At 43.1% G+C, this 19286-nt stretch overlaps 1 protein-coding gene across 7 annotated transcripts in view; it reads left to right on the top strand.

Moving 5' to 3' along the window:
• Window positions 1-19286, top strand: part of ABR (ABR activator of RhoGEF and GTPase) — a 265327-nt gene that overhangs the window by 161921 nt on the left and 84120 nt on the right. For 6 of the 7 annotated variants that reach the window (XM_075263741.1, XM_075263746.1, XM_075263742.1 and 3 more), the window contains 2 exons: window positions 962-1069; window positions 8937-8997. In XM_075263741.1, coding sequence (XP_075119842.1) covers window positions 962-1069; window positions 8937-8997 — 169 coding nt within the window. Of the gene's footprint in view, window positions 1-961; window positions 1070-8936; window positions 8998-9476; window positions 9771-19286 lie in introns of those variants that run through there. The other variant, XM_075263747.1, reaches the window with a different exon arrangement.

Below are 19286 nucleotides of genomic sequence, written 5' to 3'. Positions count from 1 at the left end.
TATAACCCTATATATCACAGACCACAGCTTCTCTCCTCTATCATATAACCCTATATCTCACAGAGCTCAGCTTCTCTCCCTTTATTATATAACCCTATATATCACACAGCTCAGCTTCTCTCCTCTATCATATAGACCTATATATCACACAGCTCAGCTTCTCTCCTCTATCATATAACCCTATATATCACAGAGCTCAGCTTCTCTCCTCTATCATATAGACCTATATATTACAGAGCTCAGCTTCTCTCCTCTATCCTATAACCCTATATATCACACAGCTCAGCTTCTCTCCTCTATCATATAAACCTATATATTACAGAGCTCAGCTTCTCTCCTCTATCATATAACCCTATATATCACAGAGCTCAGCTTCTCTCCTCTATCATATAGACCTATATATTACAGAGCTCAGCTTCTCTCCTCTATCCTATAACCCTATATATCACACAGCTCAGCTTCTCTCCTCTATCATATAAACCTATATATTACAGAGCTCAGCTTCTCTCCTCTATCATATAACCCTATATATCACAGAGCTCAGCTTCTCTCCCTGTATTATATACTGCACTCACATAGGACAGCAGAACCCACCTGCCATGTTTTCTTTAGCAGTTCTTTATATTCTATTAGATATTTCTTGTTACATATTGCTGCTATGTCTGTAATTGTTCGCCATTTCAATGCCCTTACATTATAGACCTGCATTGAATGCCTTACTTTATGGATTTTTTCGAATGTCAATATGGTTGTTTGGCCTTGTGTGCGCCGTTGTCACATTATTGCCCTAGCAAGTTGTCATGGAAACCTTGGCTGATTCTAGTCCAGAAGCTAAATTGATGGCCTCTTTCTTGTTTACTTTTATATATTTTCGTTTTTGGTGGGGTGGGGGGCAATACATCCTGCAATCAGACTGTCTAATAACTTTCTCGGTGACCTTCTCTTTCCTGTTTTTCATCAGGGCAGTCAGCTGGGAGTATATAAGGCCTTTGTGGATAACTATAAATGTGCCCAGGAGACAGCGGTGAAGTGCAGCCAGAGTAATAACCAGTTCACTAAAATCTCAGAGGTAAGAACGTGTGCGGATAGCCGGTCATCTCTTATCTTCTTCTGGCACCTGTTAGAGCATCTGTTAGTTCCATCATCCACGTTCATCCAGAATTTTAATGCGGTTTTAGCATGAAACTAAGAGTGGATCCGAAAAGAGAAGCATAAATCCTTACAGAGGTTATGCCATGAAGAATATTTATCCTCCATCCATAGAATAGAGTATAAATATACTGTATGATTTGTTGGGGCGTGGCTGCTAAGACCCCCACCAATCCTGAGAACGGGGGTGTTTACCCCCTGTGGTGTATTAACTCAGCCTGTAGTCACCTGCTGAATATACGCCTGCCACTTGGGGGGTTGGTTTAACGTTACATTTCCTTGTTCCAGCCTATGTATTGGCTGTTGGGTCTCATGAACAAGACCGAATGTGTAAGCTGTCTTCCAATGGGGAATCTGATTCTCTGTTCTGTTCCGATGATGATAGAGCATGCCCTATCCTTCTCTGTGTCATCATTGAAGTCAATGGGATATGGATCATGGGTCACCCAAGTGCATTCCACTATTAAATCATGTTACCCTCAGCATGCACACTTCGGTGGAGTAAAGACAGAACACATCCGCATTGCCATTCACTTCACGGTGCTATCTCCGGCAATATGTTGTTGACGTGAATGTGAGCATGGATGTGCCCCGTCCACCTAGTGACACTCGTGTGCTCAACAGGGGTAAAAACCCTTCCCCAGCGCTCAGATCCTCTGTGCTATTTATTCTCTATACTATAGCATAACCCCTTTAAAGGGATTATGCTATAGTATAGACTTAAAGGGCTTGGCCACTTTCAAACCAATATTGACAAACAAATGTACAATAAAAAGATATACAATTTTCCTATATACTTTCTGTGTCAATTCCTCCCGGTTTTCTAGATCTCGGCTTGCTGTCATTCATTCTGTTACTTCTAGAGGATAAATGTCTGACCATGGTCATGTGATTTACGGTCCATGGTCATGTGATGAGTACACAGGAGCACAGCTTGTTATAGTCACAGCACAATAATCAGACATCTGCCTGGTAATCAGCTGTGCACCTGTGGGCTCATCACATGACCATGGACCGTAAATCACATGACCATGGTCAGACATGTATCCTCAAGAAGTAACAGAATGAATGACAGCAAGCCGAAATCTAGAAAATCGTGACGAATTGATACAGAAAGTATATTGGAAAATTGTATATCTTTTTATTGTACATTTGTTTGTCAATATTGGTCTGAAAGTGGCCAACCCCTTTAAGTTTTGATGACCTCACCTAGGCATAAGTCATCTATATTAGATTTGTGTGGGTCCAACTATCGGCACCTTCACCACTCAGTTGATTGAATGGGCTGTGGTGCTGAACCTGAAGCACATACATTGCTTATGCATTGGACATATGGTTGAGTATACTGAAGCCATGATCTCTATTTATTTCTCTGTTATGCATAATAGATGAGCTTAGCAGAGGTGGGGCCACTACCAATCTCGAACAAATGGGTCATGTGACTTCCAACTATTTAAACAGTCTGCCAATGGCTATCCTTCTCTTTGTAATATATGCATAGAGGGTTTCTCCTCTTCTAATGGAAATTTAGGAAAGAGCCAATTAGGTTTAATGTAAATGGTATAAATACTGTTATTACTAGAGGCTCCTCCAGGGCGTTCCCATATACTGTACATGTGCACTGCTATCTATGTAATTATATACCTGGAGAGGTCTGAATACTGAAGTGTAAAGCTTTGTTATTGTGTTTGTTTTTCATATTTAACACTTACAAGGTCTCTCTCATGGAACACGAGCTCAGTGGTTAGGGCGCGGAGTGGGGTTATGCACTTCGTAATGGTGATGTCTCATGACATCATCACACAAAGTCTATACAGTGACAAATTTTAGTGACCTCATATTCAGATCAAGTCCACCTACCAATTATATCGGTTTATTATTAAATATATATTGAGGCAGAATATGATCTAATTTTTAGGCACTGTAACCTTAGAGTAGACAGTCTTAAAATTCACCAGATTTATCACAGTGACTGATAATCTGACACAGTTTTAGATTGTCTAGCCCAGGGGTCTCAAACTCGCGGCCCGCGGGCCGCATGCGGCCCGGCAAACAGTTTTGTGCGGCCCGCAGAAGCATCCTACGACGCATAATAGTTTAGGACAGGTCCTACGTCAGCGGTTCTCAACCTGTGGGTCGCGACCCCGGCGTGGGTCGAACGACCAAAGCACAGGGGTCGCCTAAAGCCATCGGAAAATACATATTTCCGATGGCTTTAGCCGCTGAGAAGCCGCGCTGCCTTTGCAGCAGGGAAGATCCTAGTGGAGTGAAGGACCTGTGATGACGTCGGGACCATGTGATCGGACTCTGGTGTGGGCGGAGCTACTCAGTACAGTGCCGAGTTACACAGGAAGAGAAGGCTGCAGTGAGTGGAGACTGGAAGGTAAGATGGAGGGAGGAGACAGCAAGTGTAAGCAAGGGGTGGGACGTGGATGCAAGCAGTGTTTGAGCATGATAGGAGGGGATGCAGGCTGTGTGTGAGCATGATAGGAGGTTCAGGCTGTGTGTCAGCAAGATGGGGACATGAATCTGGGGGCAGAGATGGGGGGGACATGAATCTGAGGGCAAAGATGAGGGACATGATTCTGGGGGCAGAGATGGGGGGGACATGAATCTGAGGGCAAAGATGGGGGACATGAATCTGGGGCAGAGATGAGGGGACATGAATCTGGGGGCAGAGATGGAGGGGGGACATGAATCTGGGGCAGAGATGTGGGGACATGAATCTGGGGGCAGAGATGGGGGGACATGAATCTTAGGGCAGAGATGGGGGACATGATTCTGGGGGCAGAGATGGGGGGGACATGAATCTGAGGGCAAAGATGGGGGACATGATTCTGGGGGCAGAGATGGGGGGGACATGAATCTGGGGCAGAGATGGGGGGGACATGAATCTGGGGGCAGAGATGGAGGGGGGACATGAATCTGGTGGCAGAGATGGGGGGACATGAATCTGGTGGCAGAGATGGGGGGGACATGAATCTGGGGCAGAGATGGGGGGACATGAATCTGGGGGCAGAGATGGAGGGGGGACATGAATCTGGGGCAGAGATGTGGGGATATGAATCTGGGGCAGAGATGTGGGGATATGAATCTGGGGCAGAGATGGTGGGACATGAATCTGGGGGCAGAGATGGAGAGGACATGAATCTGGTGGCAGAGATGTGGGGACATGAATCTGGGGGCAGAGATGGGGGGACATGAATCTGGTGGCAGAGATGGGGGGACATGAATCTGGTGGCAGAGATGGGGGGACATGAATCTGGGGGCAGAGATGGGGGACATGAATCTGGGGGCAGAGATGGGGGGGACATGAATCTGGGGGCAGAGATGTGGGGACATGAATCTGGGGGCAGAGATGGAGGGGACATGAATCTGGGGGCAGAGATGGAGGGGACATGAATCTGGTGGCAGAGATGTGGGGACATGAATCTGGTGGCAGAGATGTGGGGACATGAATCTGGGGGCAGAGATGGGGGACATGAATCTGGGGGCAGAGATGGGGGGACATGAATCTGGTGGCAGAGATGTGGGGACATGAATCTGGGGGCAGAGATGGGGGACATGAATCTGGGGGCAGAGATGTGGGGACATGAATCTGGGGGCAGAGATGGGGGGACATGAATCTGGGGGCAGAGATGGAGAGGACATGAATCTGGGGGCAGAGATGGGGGGACATGAATCTGGGGGCAGAGATGGGGGGACATGAATCTGGGGGCAGAGATGGAGAGGACATGAATCTGGGGGCAGAGATGGGGGGACATGAATCTGGGGGCAGATGAAGGGTGTATATGTAACTGGGGGAAAGATGGAGGGGGGACATATAGTTTACGGGTGACTGTAGGAGGATTATACAGTGTGGGGGCACATGAAAAATGAATGGGCGGAGTCAAAATAAAAGTGGGTGGAGCTAAATTTGCCGCGGTGCGGCCCGCCGACTGGCTGGGATCTTGCTCTGAGGCCCACATGCTGAGTTGAGTTTGAGACCCCTGGTCTAGCCTAATTTTATACCAACTATTTGTTTATTTGCATTACACTTTTTTTTTTTTTTTTTTTTTTTTTTTTTTACTTAAAGTGATTTTCCAGGCTAAGTAATTGATGATGTATACTTTGGATAGGTAGACTGCTAAGTTAAAAGTCCCAGAAAAACCCTTTAATTGTGGCACACATTGCTTCATTGTAAGCCCGACCCATTTTTGTGAGGCCCAACCCTTTTACATTAAATGTCGCCCAGGACAGGACTTAAAAAGTGTCTGAAACAAATAATAAATGAATTCAGCTTAATAAGCCATTGATAAGCCATTGATAAGCATCAATCTAAATAAACACTGGCAATACTAACACAGGCGACACTAAGGGGGCGTTCACACTACCGTCGGTGTCCGACATGTAGTGTCCGCTCAAAATCTGTCACGGACACTAGGAGCGGACACTGGCTGTGTCCGTGACACCTGTCATTTATTTCAATGGGCATCGGGTGCGTTGTTTTGCACTCCGTGCCCGTCCTTTCCTGTCCGCAAGTGAAGATGTCCGACTTCTCAAGCGGACAGAAAAACCCTGCATGCAGGGTTCCTCTGTCCGCTTGAGAAGTCGGACATCTTCACTTGCGGACAGGAAAGGACGGGCACGGAGTGCAAAACAACGCACCCGATGCCCATTGAAATAAATGACAGGTGTCATGGACACATCTAGTGTCCGCTCCTAGTGTCCATGACAGATTTTGAGCGGACACTAGGAGTGGACACTACATGTTGGACACCGACGGTAGTGTGAACGCTCCCTAAGCAGTACATTTATTTTTCAGTTTTCTCGAAAAGTTTCCACGATTGATTGTGTTAGTTGGCTTTATTGTATCTCTATGCAGTTGGTTTTTTGTTTGTTTTTTTGTGTGCAAATTTAGCTATTAACAAATCTTAGATGGTAAATAGTATGTGTTAATATGTAGCAGTCCTACCTTCTTGTACAGAATATTAATAGAAAGGTAACAGCCCCAAGCCGCTCATTCTTCCAAATTCCTAAGTGGTGCTTGGTATAAAAATGTGCTCATTAACCTATAAAACTGAATATTGAAAAACTACCCTCACTATCTCCAACATACAGGCAAATGAGAGCAGATATCTTATAGAACTGCTATTTTTACATCCCAATCAGCCGAAACATTAATATAACATTGAGTGGGACCCTCATGTGTTGCAAAAACCCCTCTGATCTGTTAAGGTACGAACTCCACCCGATCTCTCAAACTGTCTTGTAGTATGGATGTTTGAGCCTTGTAAGACGGAGACTTCATAGATCATGATTGGAATAAGATCTGGAGAATTTGGAGGTCAAGTCATCACCTTTAAAATTTTTGTGATTTTCTTCAGTCTTTGTCTGAACAATTTTTGAGGTGTGGCAGGATGTTTTATCCTGCTGAGTAGGCCACTGCCATAAAGGTGTGTATTCGGTTTGCATCAGTGTTTAGGTAGGTGGAGCATGACTAACATACACAGGAATACCAACAGAGCTTTGTCCATCGTACATTTCCCATAGTATATCCCTGTGCCCTTTCTTTACCAGGTAAGCAACACATGCACCTGTCCAGATGATGTGAAAGAAAAAGGTCGCCTTCCTCCATTGGAGGTTCTTTTGGTGATGGACGGGGTCAACATGGGCAGCGTGACTAGCGTGCAGCTACGCAACCCTATACACCATAAGTGGTGCTTTTTGACACCTTTCTTAAATAACCAGCATTAAAGGGGATGTTCACCTCATTTTTATTAGTGGAATCTGACACCTTGGACTCCCATTGGTTAGACAAACCCTTGAACTTTATGTATGAATATAGTAGCTGCTCTGTATCCTTGACCGAGACAGGCTACCCACTCGCATAAGTAAGCTGTGAGCCCCCCATGACCACGTTTCCGGACAACTTTCAGTAGGTACTAACTACTGCATACCCACAGGACCTTCCATTTCGGATATGTTATGTTTGTCCCCCTCTTTTTTTTGTTCCTTCCAACACCTCAGTTTCAAGACCTGACAGTTCACTTGCTGCCCACACAGGGGACGTTTTCCTATCTGAGAAATATTCAGCTTTAGGAATTTGAAGCTGAATATTTCCACTTGCCAAAATTTTGCATCAAATTCCACACCTGCTAGACAAAATTTTCCACCTTCCATACATTTCAATGGAAATTATTAGGTGGAATCTACCTGAAGATTGGTTAGAGGAAGAAATCAGCATTTTGCTCCCATTAAAATGAATGGAGTCTGATTTCAGGCAGAATTTGGAGAGGATTTTGAGGTGGAACCCGTCTCAAATTCAGTGCCAAATTCTGCCTTGTGAACCTTACCTGATACTGTATATCTTGCCCTTGGCAAATGCCATTGTCACAGGTCACTTCACCTGTTATATCTGGTATAGTGCACAGATAGGTCCCCAAGCTGTAGCGAGTTCTTGTTTGTATGTTGGTGTAGCGACTTAGTACATTAAAATCGGTTCTAGAGAATAATATTTCCTCTATACCTCCTCCATGTAAGTAGATACGTCAGCTTTCCAAGTGCTTACACCTTGTACTACCAATTATCTAGATAATGCCTGAAGCAGATCTATCTATTCATTACAATTCACACCCCTTATCCTCAGACTTGCGTAATTTCATCTTTCACGGAAGCGAGGAGTTGTAACCAAGTGAAGCAATTACAGGCCATTATATGTAGCAATAAGGATAAGTGAAGGTTACTGTCCGCTGGGCTCCAATATCACACAACACCCAGGAGTGCGCTATGAATACGGCTTCCTTGGGTTAGGTTACAGAAAGCGTATTCTTTACAGCTCTTAGCCCCCCATCTGACGTCTTTGACGTGTTTCTGCATAGTGTCAGCGTATTCTGAGGACAGAAGGCCATATTAAATAAAGACTCTAAAGCAAAAATATAGAATAAATCCATAATCATGGAATACAATGTATTATGTTTCCTGACATCACTACCGTATCTCATGCTTTTTAGCACTGGACAACACTGAAAACCCCCCAGACCTGACCACAATATAAATCAGAACCAATTCCACTCTCCTAAGTCAGACCCCAATGCAGGTCCCTAAAGTAAATCTTCAGAGTCTTAAAGGGGTTGTCCAGGAAATGAACAAATCACATTGGAGGCTAAGAAAGATGAAACATAAATAAAATATATCATTCTCTCCTGTCCTTGGCGCTCTGGTGTCCGCCATCATTGTTTGTTCCGGTGAGGAAAGGACCTGGTCCTGTATGTGAGTGAGGCCACAGCAGGCATGTACGGCAAAGGTTTACTGGCGGTTAAAGGCAAAGTACGCACCTGAATGGACAGCACTAGTCGACATTGGTGTATCGGGGACAGTTTAGTGTGATTTTTTTTCTTTGTTACCTTACCCGACTGCCACTCTGATTTGCCCAGTACAGTGCATTGATGTGATACTGGTACCAAAATGAACAGCACCAATTTCTCTGCAACCAGGGCACATACTGGCAAAACCTGACATTCAGCACGTTGTTAGCTTTCTAGAAGTCCATAACATCACCAATGTTACAGTACATGAAAGGCCCACTTTAAATGCCCTTATTCATAGGCTCTAGTATCAGGGGCAAGTAACGGTTAAAGCTGTTTTGAAATTTTTCTTTGTATATTTCACTGACAATGTTCTACTAGAAAACCCTCAAATGCATAAAACCTTCGACAAAAAATTTGGTCTGAAGTAGTGTGATATAGGACAAACACACGAAAGCTTCTCATTGTTTTCCCCCTCCTGACTTGAGTTGTCTTTTTCAGAATCTGAAGGTGAAAGGTCCCAAGGACTCCAAGGAGCAGCCAACGTCCGTCACCATGGAAGGTACCCAGCCCCGCTCTGCCAACCTTTGTGTCTGTTGCATGTGTCTCACCTCCTATGGTTCCCTTTTTTCGTGTTGTGTTTGCAGATGTGAACATCTGCTGTTTGAGCTGAGCCATTCCTATCTGTTTTCTCAAGGTCACTTGTGCCATCGCCGGCATAAGGCTATGTATGAGGACAGATAATAGTGCCCCGATTAGTACCCGCTGCCCTGGAGTGGACTTTAGTAAAGTCACCCTTTCAGTGCCATCACTAGTGTGTCATGTTCTTTTACATCCATTTTCTGCCTGTTTTCTGCCTTTACCCTGCTGTCTACCCCTAAGCTTTTTCAATGAGCTCTTTCATGACATCATTGCTTTGCTCAGCTGTCTAATGCTCTTTCATGCTTGTTCCTGATCCCTTCTCATTTTCAGCACGGATGTGTGCACCAGCTATAGATTTGATAACGTTGGGGACAATACATTCCTTAAAACGTGTGGAAGCGAGAGGGGAAACAATTTTCTCTAAATCCCTCTTTAAAATGCCGATGATGTCCACCTTGAACACTCCTCCCAGCCCCGCTCCTCCTCCTCCTAGCATCCCTCCCACCTCTCCTCATTGCATGGAGTGCATGTCTGTGTGTATGTGTTCGCCTGCATGTTAGGTGGCTGCTATTGTGCTGAAGCCAGCAGATTGGCTTGTGTCGGCTGGTGATGGGGAGTGGGATGAGACATGGCTGGATGCTGGGGCAATGGAAATTCTCTTGATCTTTCGTCTTTGCTGTAATTGCACTTATGGTAAACTGATCTTTTTTTTGTTTCTTTTGTGCATGCTTCTCTTATTCTTCTTGTGCATGTTTTCTATATGTGCTTGTGTCTTTTTTATGTTCTGTTCTTTTGGCTATAACTGTGCAGGTGTGTTATGATATATTCATTGCACTTCCTTTGAACCTGTGTTTCATTCATTTTCCTTTATTTTTTGTAAAGAGTCATTTTGTCAGTGCAGACGATACTAGAAATTGAAGGCAGTTTTTCGCTGTCACGTTGGAGAAGCTGGCAGTAGTCGCTGCTTTTTCAATTGCAAGCTTGACTGCACAAGCCTGTCCCTACCTATTGTGTCATCTATTTCTTTTAGTCTTCAATAGCCACGTTCCTGCTTTATGTCTCCAGCTGCTTTACTCTTTGTTATATGGTAGTTTTAGATAGTGGCTTGTGTGAACAGGGCATTCGTCGGGTGCAAGGGAGCAGAATAGAGTTTTGTATATACTCACTCATGTGTCTCCTTCTTCAGGGGATAGAAGGAGAGTGCCGGTTTTCGTGGAATTTGCACTCGCCTTCATTGATGCCTGTGCATTGACATTTAGTTAGAAGTATTATCGCTTTAAAGTCTGCCCTGTGGTGGGGGGCGTTCCTGATGGTAAAACTCTGGTTATTAAGCAAACACGGGGAGGTCTCAGTATATGACTGGAGCCGGCTTTTGGGGAGGGTCAGACACACTGCAGACTGATGCATTCAGGTCACTGGCTAAACAATAGACATAGGTGACAGTCTGCTGTGGTGGGTCAGCCAATGAGATCCTGTGACCCTGAAGTGCCCACCCTGTATATAGTACACTATATGGTGATATGTGACCTTGTGCGGTTCAGTATTTTGCCATGATGTGCATCTTCCTTTCATATTTGTGTGTGTGTGTGTGTGTGTATATATATATATATATATATATATATATATGTGTGTGTGTGTGTGTATAGAGAGAGGGAAAGAGTGAGAGAGATCTAGAATAGTAGGATATGGATAGATCTATAATAGAGTATTAATAAATGTAGAATAAAATGTATGTGTATGTATGTATGTATATTCTACATAAGTATATTAATTGCGTTTATTTGTATATTGTATATTTCTGTGCATGCAAAGAGATCTGGAATATCTTAATAGATCTAAAATAGAGTATTGACAGGTGTAAAATAAATAAGGTATAGAAATAGACTCGGAAGAGATGGATGGTTAAATGGATACAGGTGTGTCAGTCCTTACCTTTCCTCTTGGCTAGACATGTCCATATATGTGTCATGAGATAATGCCTTGAAAAGCTGACTATCATCTTGTGATATTGTGTCACAAAGTGATATGCTATATATATATATATATATATATATATACATATACACATACACATATATATATTGGATTGCAATTAAATTCAGGCTAAGTTCAGGATGAACACCTCTGTAGATCCAAGAGGGAAGAGCTAGATCTAGAATAGAAAGAAATCACTCTAGAATGGAGAGAGAGCTCCTCTACAGTCAGTGGATGGATCGATAGATCTCAATTTGATACAGGAATGTATACACACAGCCGAGTCTTTTCATATCCCAGCCTGAATGTTGATTATGCGCCCACATGCCGCTTTGTAGTTTTGCAAATGAAAATTCGTCTTCACTTTCTTCAGCGGTGTCTGATATCTTTATGAGTGGCAGCAGAGATAGAAGTAATATTAGGTACTAACATCAGTGTAATTGCAGCTGATAGAATAGAGAGCTGGTTTTGCTGTGAGTGACACGGCTGCTTATAAGAAGTAAAAATGATTGACGTGTGTCCTAAACTGTGTCAGTCACAGTAGTCGTGTTCTCTTATGGAGTTACTCATGTCTACAGATAACAAACAATGGGCTGATCCTGCAAACACACACACACAAACATATCCACATTGAAGAAAGTTAGTCACCAAAACCCAACATATCAGCCCAGCCCGCAGATACATATTGGTTACCTCTTTGGCACAACATCGACACCCTTACTGCTCCAAATAGCTCATTTGCATATTAACAATTATGCAATAACAATGGAGACACTAAACGCCATTTGGTTGAGGTGACCCTAACCTATCTATCTGTGCGGCTGGGTTGATATGCTAGGTTGATAAGTCATCAATATGTGATCTGTGGGGGTCTGGCGCCTGAACCCTTTACAGATCAGCTGTTCCAGCAGTCTCCAGCTGCTGCAGTGGATGGGGTGTGCGTGCAGGCTACTCCTATTCAAGAAATAAGAGCGGTGCTGGAGCTTATCCACTGCATGGCAATGGGAACTGCAAAGCCACTATGTTATTTGAATAGGAGTAGCCTGCGAGCACTCCCCGTCCACTGTACCAGCATCTGCTTCCCTGAGGTTGCCAAAACGGCTGATCTGTGCAGGGTCAGGGTCTTGGACCCCACAGATTACATACTGATGACTTATCCTGTGAATAGGTCATTAGTATGAAATGTCCATTTAGGGCCAAAGAACCCCTTTAATTAATAAGTATTCCTGATATGTTGATATCCAGATCACTCATATCCATGATCCTACAAGCAATCGATCGGTCATATTTTGGCTTATCAAATTCTTGTATATGGATTAAAGGGGCTTTCCCAAGCAACACTTACCCACTATTGATAGGCTTTGGGATGTGTCTGACCACTGGGATCTAAATCATGGGAGCAGATCCCTAACCCCAAGTGTGAATGGAGTGGTAGAGAGCATGTTACCAATGCCCCATTCACTTCTTTATGACTGTAGGAACTCTTCTCTGCAATTTCTGGCAATCCTGTACAAGTGAATGATGTGGTTATTCTCACATGCTACCACTATATTCACTCGAGAGACTCAAGTGTTGTCACAATCTATGCAGGTCCTAGGGGGTCAGACCCTTGTGACGAGATACTGCTTCACTTTCCTTGGGGTACATTATAGTCTTTGGGGTCTGCAGATAACCGCTGTTTTAGCGGACGGACTCTCCATTGTTTGGGTCCCCCAGCGATGAAGAACCCGATACAAATGTGAACCTAGTCTTAATTATATAGCGCCATCATGTTCCACAGCGCTTGAAAGATCCCGTAGGGGTCACAATCTAAATTCCCTATCGGTATGTCTTTGGGATAAGATCAGATCTCATTTTTGTGCTATATAAGCAGAATGTAAAGAAATATCACTTTATTGTTCAATAATAAAAAAAAAAAAAAAATCTAACCTTGAAACACGAGGACCTATTGATCTTTTTATTTTGCCGTGCATATTACATTTCAGTACTCTAAAGAATGAAAGTGACACCTTGCAGCATCTTTCCCTCTGCCATCTATGTGTGGTGTATGGTTGCTCTATTTCAGGAAACATCACTTACAGCAAACCCCTCCAGCAAACTACAATGTGAAACTTACACTATGGCGTGATGGAATAGTTAAAATAACCGCTAATGGGTTTTTTTTTCAACTAAACTTTCCCATTTTCCTGCTGCAAAACTAAAAAGATTTTCAGCGAGGATTACTATTCTTCCGTCTGGGTATAGAGGGACTGCAATTAATAGAATTATTAATGAGACTTTATCTCACTAACATATAAGTGTGTTTAGAAGGCTCTTGAGAAGAAGAGCTGAACCCCCAATGATCAGTGTTAATTGGTGGTGGTGATTTGGCAGAAAGTGTTCCGTTTCCCAAATCAATGGGCATTATCTGTATTGTAAAGATGCGCTAGGTCCTCCGGAGTGTCTGTTTTTAGGCTAAATGATGGAGGCCTTAAAAGAGGTATAGTAGTATCCTGTACTCTGAATTTCCTAATACCGTAGGTTAGATGGAAATCAGATGACACCTTATAACCGAACTTGTACCTGACAGTACACTTCAATAGCCTTGTACTGTTAGAGGAAGGGGTTCCTCATGGCCCAGTGATGGCCCTGAGCAGTAAGACCCACTCCTCTGACAGTGAAGGGATATTGGTGCTGAAACTAACCACACCGATATCTCTGGCACCGGGCGCATACCATCAAAGCTAACAGTGCGTTGAATTCACCACGTTGTCTGCTTTCAAGGGGGTATGTAATACCGCCGGTGCCAGAGGACATGAAGGGTTCTCATTCAGTAATACTGTCATGACATTCAGCACTTTGATATGTTTCACCACAAGGAACTTTTTTTTTATGCCAGATTGTAACAGAAAAAAAATTGTGATATGTTCCATTCAATATGGGACTCACAAGACATAGGGACCCAAAATATCTACTACTTCACAGTTATTATCTCATTTGCAGGATGTAGCTAGGCGCCATGATGTTGGTGGAGAGTAAGTGAGACGCTGGTACTAGTGGGTTGTACATATATAGGTGCTGGGCAGTCCACCTGATCTAATAGTATGGGTGTTACGAATAGGCTGTAAGCCAGCATTGTGCACCTGACATTGTTATGTGACTGACACCTTATAGTAGCCTTATCTGTGTACATTTGGAATACTGAGTGAATGTTTATGCACCTATGCAATCTGCACCATATACCATTTTGACTTGTCTGCTTTCTGCAGTGAACCATTGCTTCACCTATAAATGTGATATTGTATGTACAGTAAGTAATGCACTGACATTGTCCCTACAGTACCACATGGCCACCGTATGATTGTTTACCAAGGAATCCGCACAGGCCCCATACACGGAGATCTGCTGTGTGCATGAACCCTAAACACAGATGGATATTGGCTGAACTTGCCAATTTTGATGGATTTAGCCAAACATCTAATGTGTATGGGGACCCCAACTTTGTGATCCTGTTGGAAGGTGCTTATATTAGTTCGATATAGGTCTCATTTTATAGATGGTCATTAAAAAATGAGATAACATCGTGACTGGTGCTCTGGACCCAACATTTATCTTCCATGGACTTCTACTATTCTGTCCAGTGGCTAAAATTTGTGTTTAGCTCTTTCTTGGTCTTGGAAATATCGGAGAACGTAATGTGGAGTGAAACGCTTTGGCCGTGGTTAGTCTGGAGATTCCTGGTGACATTAGAGGTGCTTGCTCTATAGAGTAAAATGGCAGCAATAGTGACCTAGCTAAAAAATCTGATAAAAATCTGTCAATTTTCTTCTCCATAGGAAACCATTGATGTTGCAGTACTCCCGCTATTTTTAGCCCTACAACTTCATCGGTGGCCGTCACCCTAGTTTTCTACATTCCTAAATGACAGATTTGGATGTGTCACGGCAAATCTAACTGGATGGAATTGGCATTTAGAAATACGATAAAAGCGAGGTTTTAGCTCCCAGAGGATTTGCGATGGCGGTTGTATATATAGCTGTGTGTGTATAGCACTGACTTTAGTATTGTCACATGATAACACACTTGTATCCATCTTTATAATAGATTTAATGTGAAATCTCATGGTTTTTGTATTGTTGTTGCTGCTTTCTGGAGCAGACATTCAGAAAGATAATGCTGATGTTAAGGGGAAGTGGCTTGTACAGCGGAGCACAGATGCCATTGTGTCTGACTTGCAGTAAAAAATAGAAGCGGGCGCGTTTATTTAACGTTCGAAGAAAAGGTCTGCGCTATCGCCGTCTGTTTACGTACCAACAGCTTGTCACGCCAGTCATTTTAACCTTTTTGTCTGCCCCACCAGGAGCCTTGGTGATTCATTCATTACTCTGGGATTATAAAGGATGATGATTCATTCTTGTGCTTTACATATAAACTTAATATCTTGTGTTTCCTGTGAAATTTCCTCCTCTCTGCATTTTTATTATAAATCATCAGTTTTTCATGTGCTCAGACACGTGGGCCATTGTAAAGCTTCATAAACCATATGACAGGCCCACACTTGCTTTTAGTGCCATCTGCCATGTGAGGTGAAGGAACGGAGTGCAAAGGTTATCGATTTTTTTGTTTTTGTTTAACCAATCGTAATATTTATTGAAAATATACGTAAACTTGATAAAGGTATACATAGCATGGACATGAAATGTAATATGTATTGGTACAAATCAAAATACAATGTGGTGTAATGGCATAAGGTAACAAATGGCAGCAGGGGGAGGACATCGACAAAAAAATCGTCAGATTTACTAGAAACACAAACAATATTAGCTGTTATTTAAGGCCTCATGCACACACGTTTATTTAGATCTGCAATTACGGATCAAAATACAGACCCATACCTTTCAATGGGCCCATCCGCACAGCTGTAGTTTTAGCGGCTGGGTGCCCGGGCCAAATTGAAGAGACGCAAATTATGGAGCAGGCCCTATATCTGTCTGTATTTGCAGCTCGGTCAATTCACTTGAATGTATGGTCAATGAAAGCCACAGATGACAGATACCAATCCGTGGATCATCCGTGCCTTTTTGTTTTACTGACCCGCAGACTGTACATGGTTGTGTACATGAGGCCTAAAAATGGGACACCATGCTTAGCCAAGGACAGGTCGCAGCCATGATCTGCCCCAGTTGCTGAAGGGGGTAATAAGCTGCTGCCAGACCCCTTGGGATGTGACCTGTCTCTTCTGGGGACGAAGGTTTGGGCATATTTAAGGTCAACATACCCTTGTATTCTCTGACATACATACACAACATCATTAGCTCCTTGTAAGTGTTTTTCTTGTGTGTACGCACAACTTTACGCTTCAAACAGTCATTGATAAGAGACATGGATGATGACATGCGTTTCTTAAAGGGGAGTTCCAGGACCTTCATACTAATTACCAATCCTTCAGATTGGTGGGGCCGCACCCCACTGATCACCACTCCCACTAATGGGGCTGTGTGACGTTGGAAGCAGGCACTGACTGTAGTGGCTGAGAATAGTACTGCAGCTCAGTATGGAAAGAGCCACGAGGTTTTATGAATAAATGACAGGTTATACTGAATCTTTACCAACACAATTGTATATATATAACATGCTGCTCACATATATAACTGATTAGTCAACATGTTGGGTTCCCTTTAAGGCTGAGGCCCCACATTTTGCTGTGGTTTTTTGAGCCAAAGCCTGGAGGGATTGAGCAGAAGTTTGATGTATAAGAACTTCCTATATATTTCCAATTCAATTTGTAGCCACTATTGGCTTTGGCTCAAAAAACCGCAACAAAATCTGCAACAACGTGGGGCCTTAACCTAAAGGGCTTTTTTGAGAATGAACGATTGATGACTGATCCTTAGAATAGACTATCGATACCTGGACCCCCACACCCCTGTGATCAGCTACTCAAGGCAGCAGCGAAGCTTTTGTGAGAGCTGTTTTTACTTCATAGGCCAATGACATTGCATTCATTCGTAAATGGCCTGTTTAAGTTCAGTCCCATTTAAAGGAATAGGACTGAGCTGTAAATCCATTCACAGACCCTATACCAAGTACAGTGCTGTGCTTGGCATTTAATCAAGAGACTGCTCATGTGAAACAAGTGATCTGTGTGGGTCTCAGGAGTTGGATCCCTACTGAACAAATATTGACCCATCCTAATTATAGGGCAGCAATATTTAACCCTATATTAGAGAACGTACAGCGCTTCCCCTGTATACCTTTTACTAGTGGCATTTACTGTAACTCTGGTAATAGATACTACATAGACAGTGCATTCAAGTAACCCTCTACCTAATCCAAAAATGACAAGCACCATTTATGTTCTCATTGAGGAGGGCAGTGGGGCTTTTATCACATGACATCATCTCTTCCGGTTTCCCCGTACCTGCTCTATCACCCGTATATGTCGCTGAATATAATTACATACATCCCTTACTGTTCATTACTTCCTGGCTGTTATCTGCCTCTTCCTGGAGTGCGGATCATGAGATTTAGTTTCCATCCTCCTCAGGGTTAGTTAAGAGAGGACATGACGGGGTTACCAATTTTTTATCCTAATGTCACGGTTGTATGTGTTTCTATGTATCTGCGGATGACGCTTATCTCGGCACCTCAGGCCTATTCCATTGACTGATAAGCTGCAGGTATGGGCATTATTATTCCTGGCAGACGGATGGCGTCAGATAAGGAGATACATCATCATTTGATGACTGATGGGAGACGCTGACTAAAGTTAATCTTGGAAAGAGCAGCAATCCTTTGTTGCATCGGTGATTTGGATAGATTTGCTTCTTGCTCATTTCCCTCTAGTGCCTGGAATCTGGCGGCTACAATTAGACGGGCTCACTAATGAGATACGAAGAATCTCAGCCATACTAATTGTCTAGAAGTAGGCCAATATCTCTGGTTCACATAGCCCAGAGCCACATTGTGATGTGAACTTATCCTTCAGCTTATTTCTGAAGAGCCCAGAGGATTCTGACCGGATTGCCAATATTCTCTTTTCCCGCCTTACTTTAATATGGGTCATATTGTATAGAAGGAGTTACTTTCCGTCAAGGGAACGATGCTCAGAATTCTCTGATTGCTTTACAAGAATATTGAATTATTATTATTATTATTATTTTCAATAACAATGTGTGTGTTTATTTGCTTATTGCTTGGCCACATGTGTATTGCTATTAGAAACAATAGCAGCAGTACGGGAACAGCCTGACAATTAGAATTCACGTGGCACAACCTCTAGTTGTCAGGCTGTACCTGTACTACTTGCTGGCTTCCAATGGAAGGTATAAGTATGACCCCGTAGTTAATGCAGGCTGGGTGTGGTTGAGCTGTATCATGTAAGGACACCCTCATCCTGCATTTATACAACCGTAATATACATGTTTATATATACGCAATACAGTATATATGTACACAACATGACTACCGTATAATAAGTACACGACAGTGGGGGGCAGGGACACCTAGCATCAACGATAACTATAACGCTAGGAGTTCCTCTCCCGTTATACTATTCCGGCTGGTAAATCCAGCCAACGCATGGACCGAGTTTCACGGGTGAAACATGGTCGTGTGAATGCGGCCTTAGGCTTTCTGCAAATGGGCGTTTATATTGGCTATTTTTCTAGAATTGCACTCTGCCTGGACTCCCAGTATCATAGTTCTCTATTATGCCGTGAGACTACTGTACTACAAGCTTGATCACAATATACAGACCATATTGTCCAGACCATGTGCAGCCAGCCTTAAGGTATGTCTATTCAAGTTTTCCTATGCAGGACACAACAAGATATATCAGAAAACCTAATTATGTAAACAGACTTTGCATCTTCCAGTTGTCTTGCCCAAATGAAGAATGACTGTTCAGTAAAGTTTTTTTTTGTCCTTCTGCAGAAAGGTTGGAGGGGGGAGGCTCCTGCTGCAGCTTTTAGTCTTACAGAAACTCACAAGTGATGGGGAGAACTTAGGGCATAAAAAGATTTTTTCTGGTTTACTTGTAGTATTATACAGAATAAGCAAAATGGAGAGGAAGAATTGCTGGTATTTGTTTGCTGCTGTTGTTGATACATTTTCTGTGCCTAGTCTTCCTCTAGGTTTTTTCCCCCTTTGGCCATAAGCAGCCATGTACCTAGAAATTTAAGTTATGTTGTTTCAGGAGTATAAAATAATAGAGCTTAGGGCCATATATCAGCCATGTTTATTTGTCATGTGACA

The sequence above is a fragment of the Leptodactylus fuscus genome, chromosome 2, assembly GCF_031893055.1.
Source record: "Leptodactylus fuscus isolate aLepFus1 chromosome 2, aLepFus1.hap2, whole genome shotgun sequence".
NCBI lineage: Eukaryota > Metazoa > Chordata > Amphibia > Anura > Leptodactylidae > Leptodactylus > Leptodactylus fuscus.
This window is presented reverse-complemented; position numbering and strand designations above follow the sequence as displayed.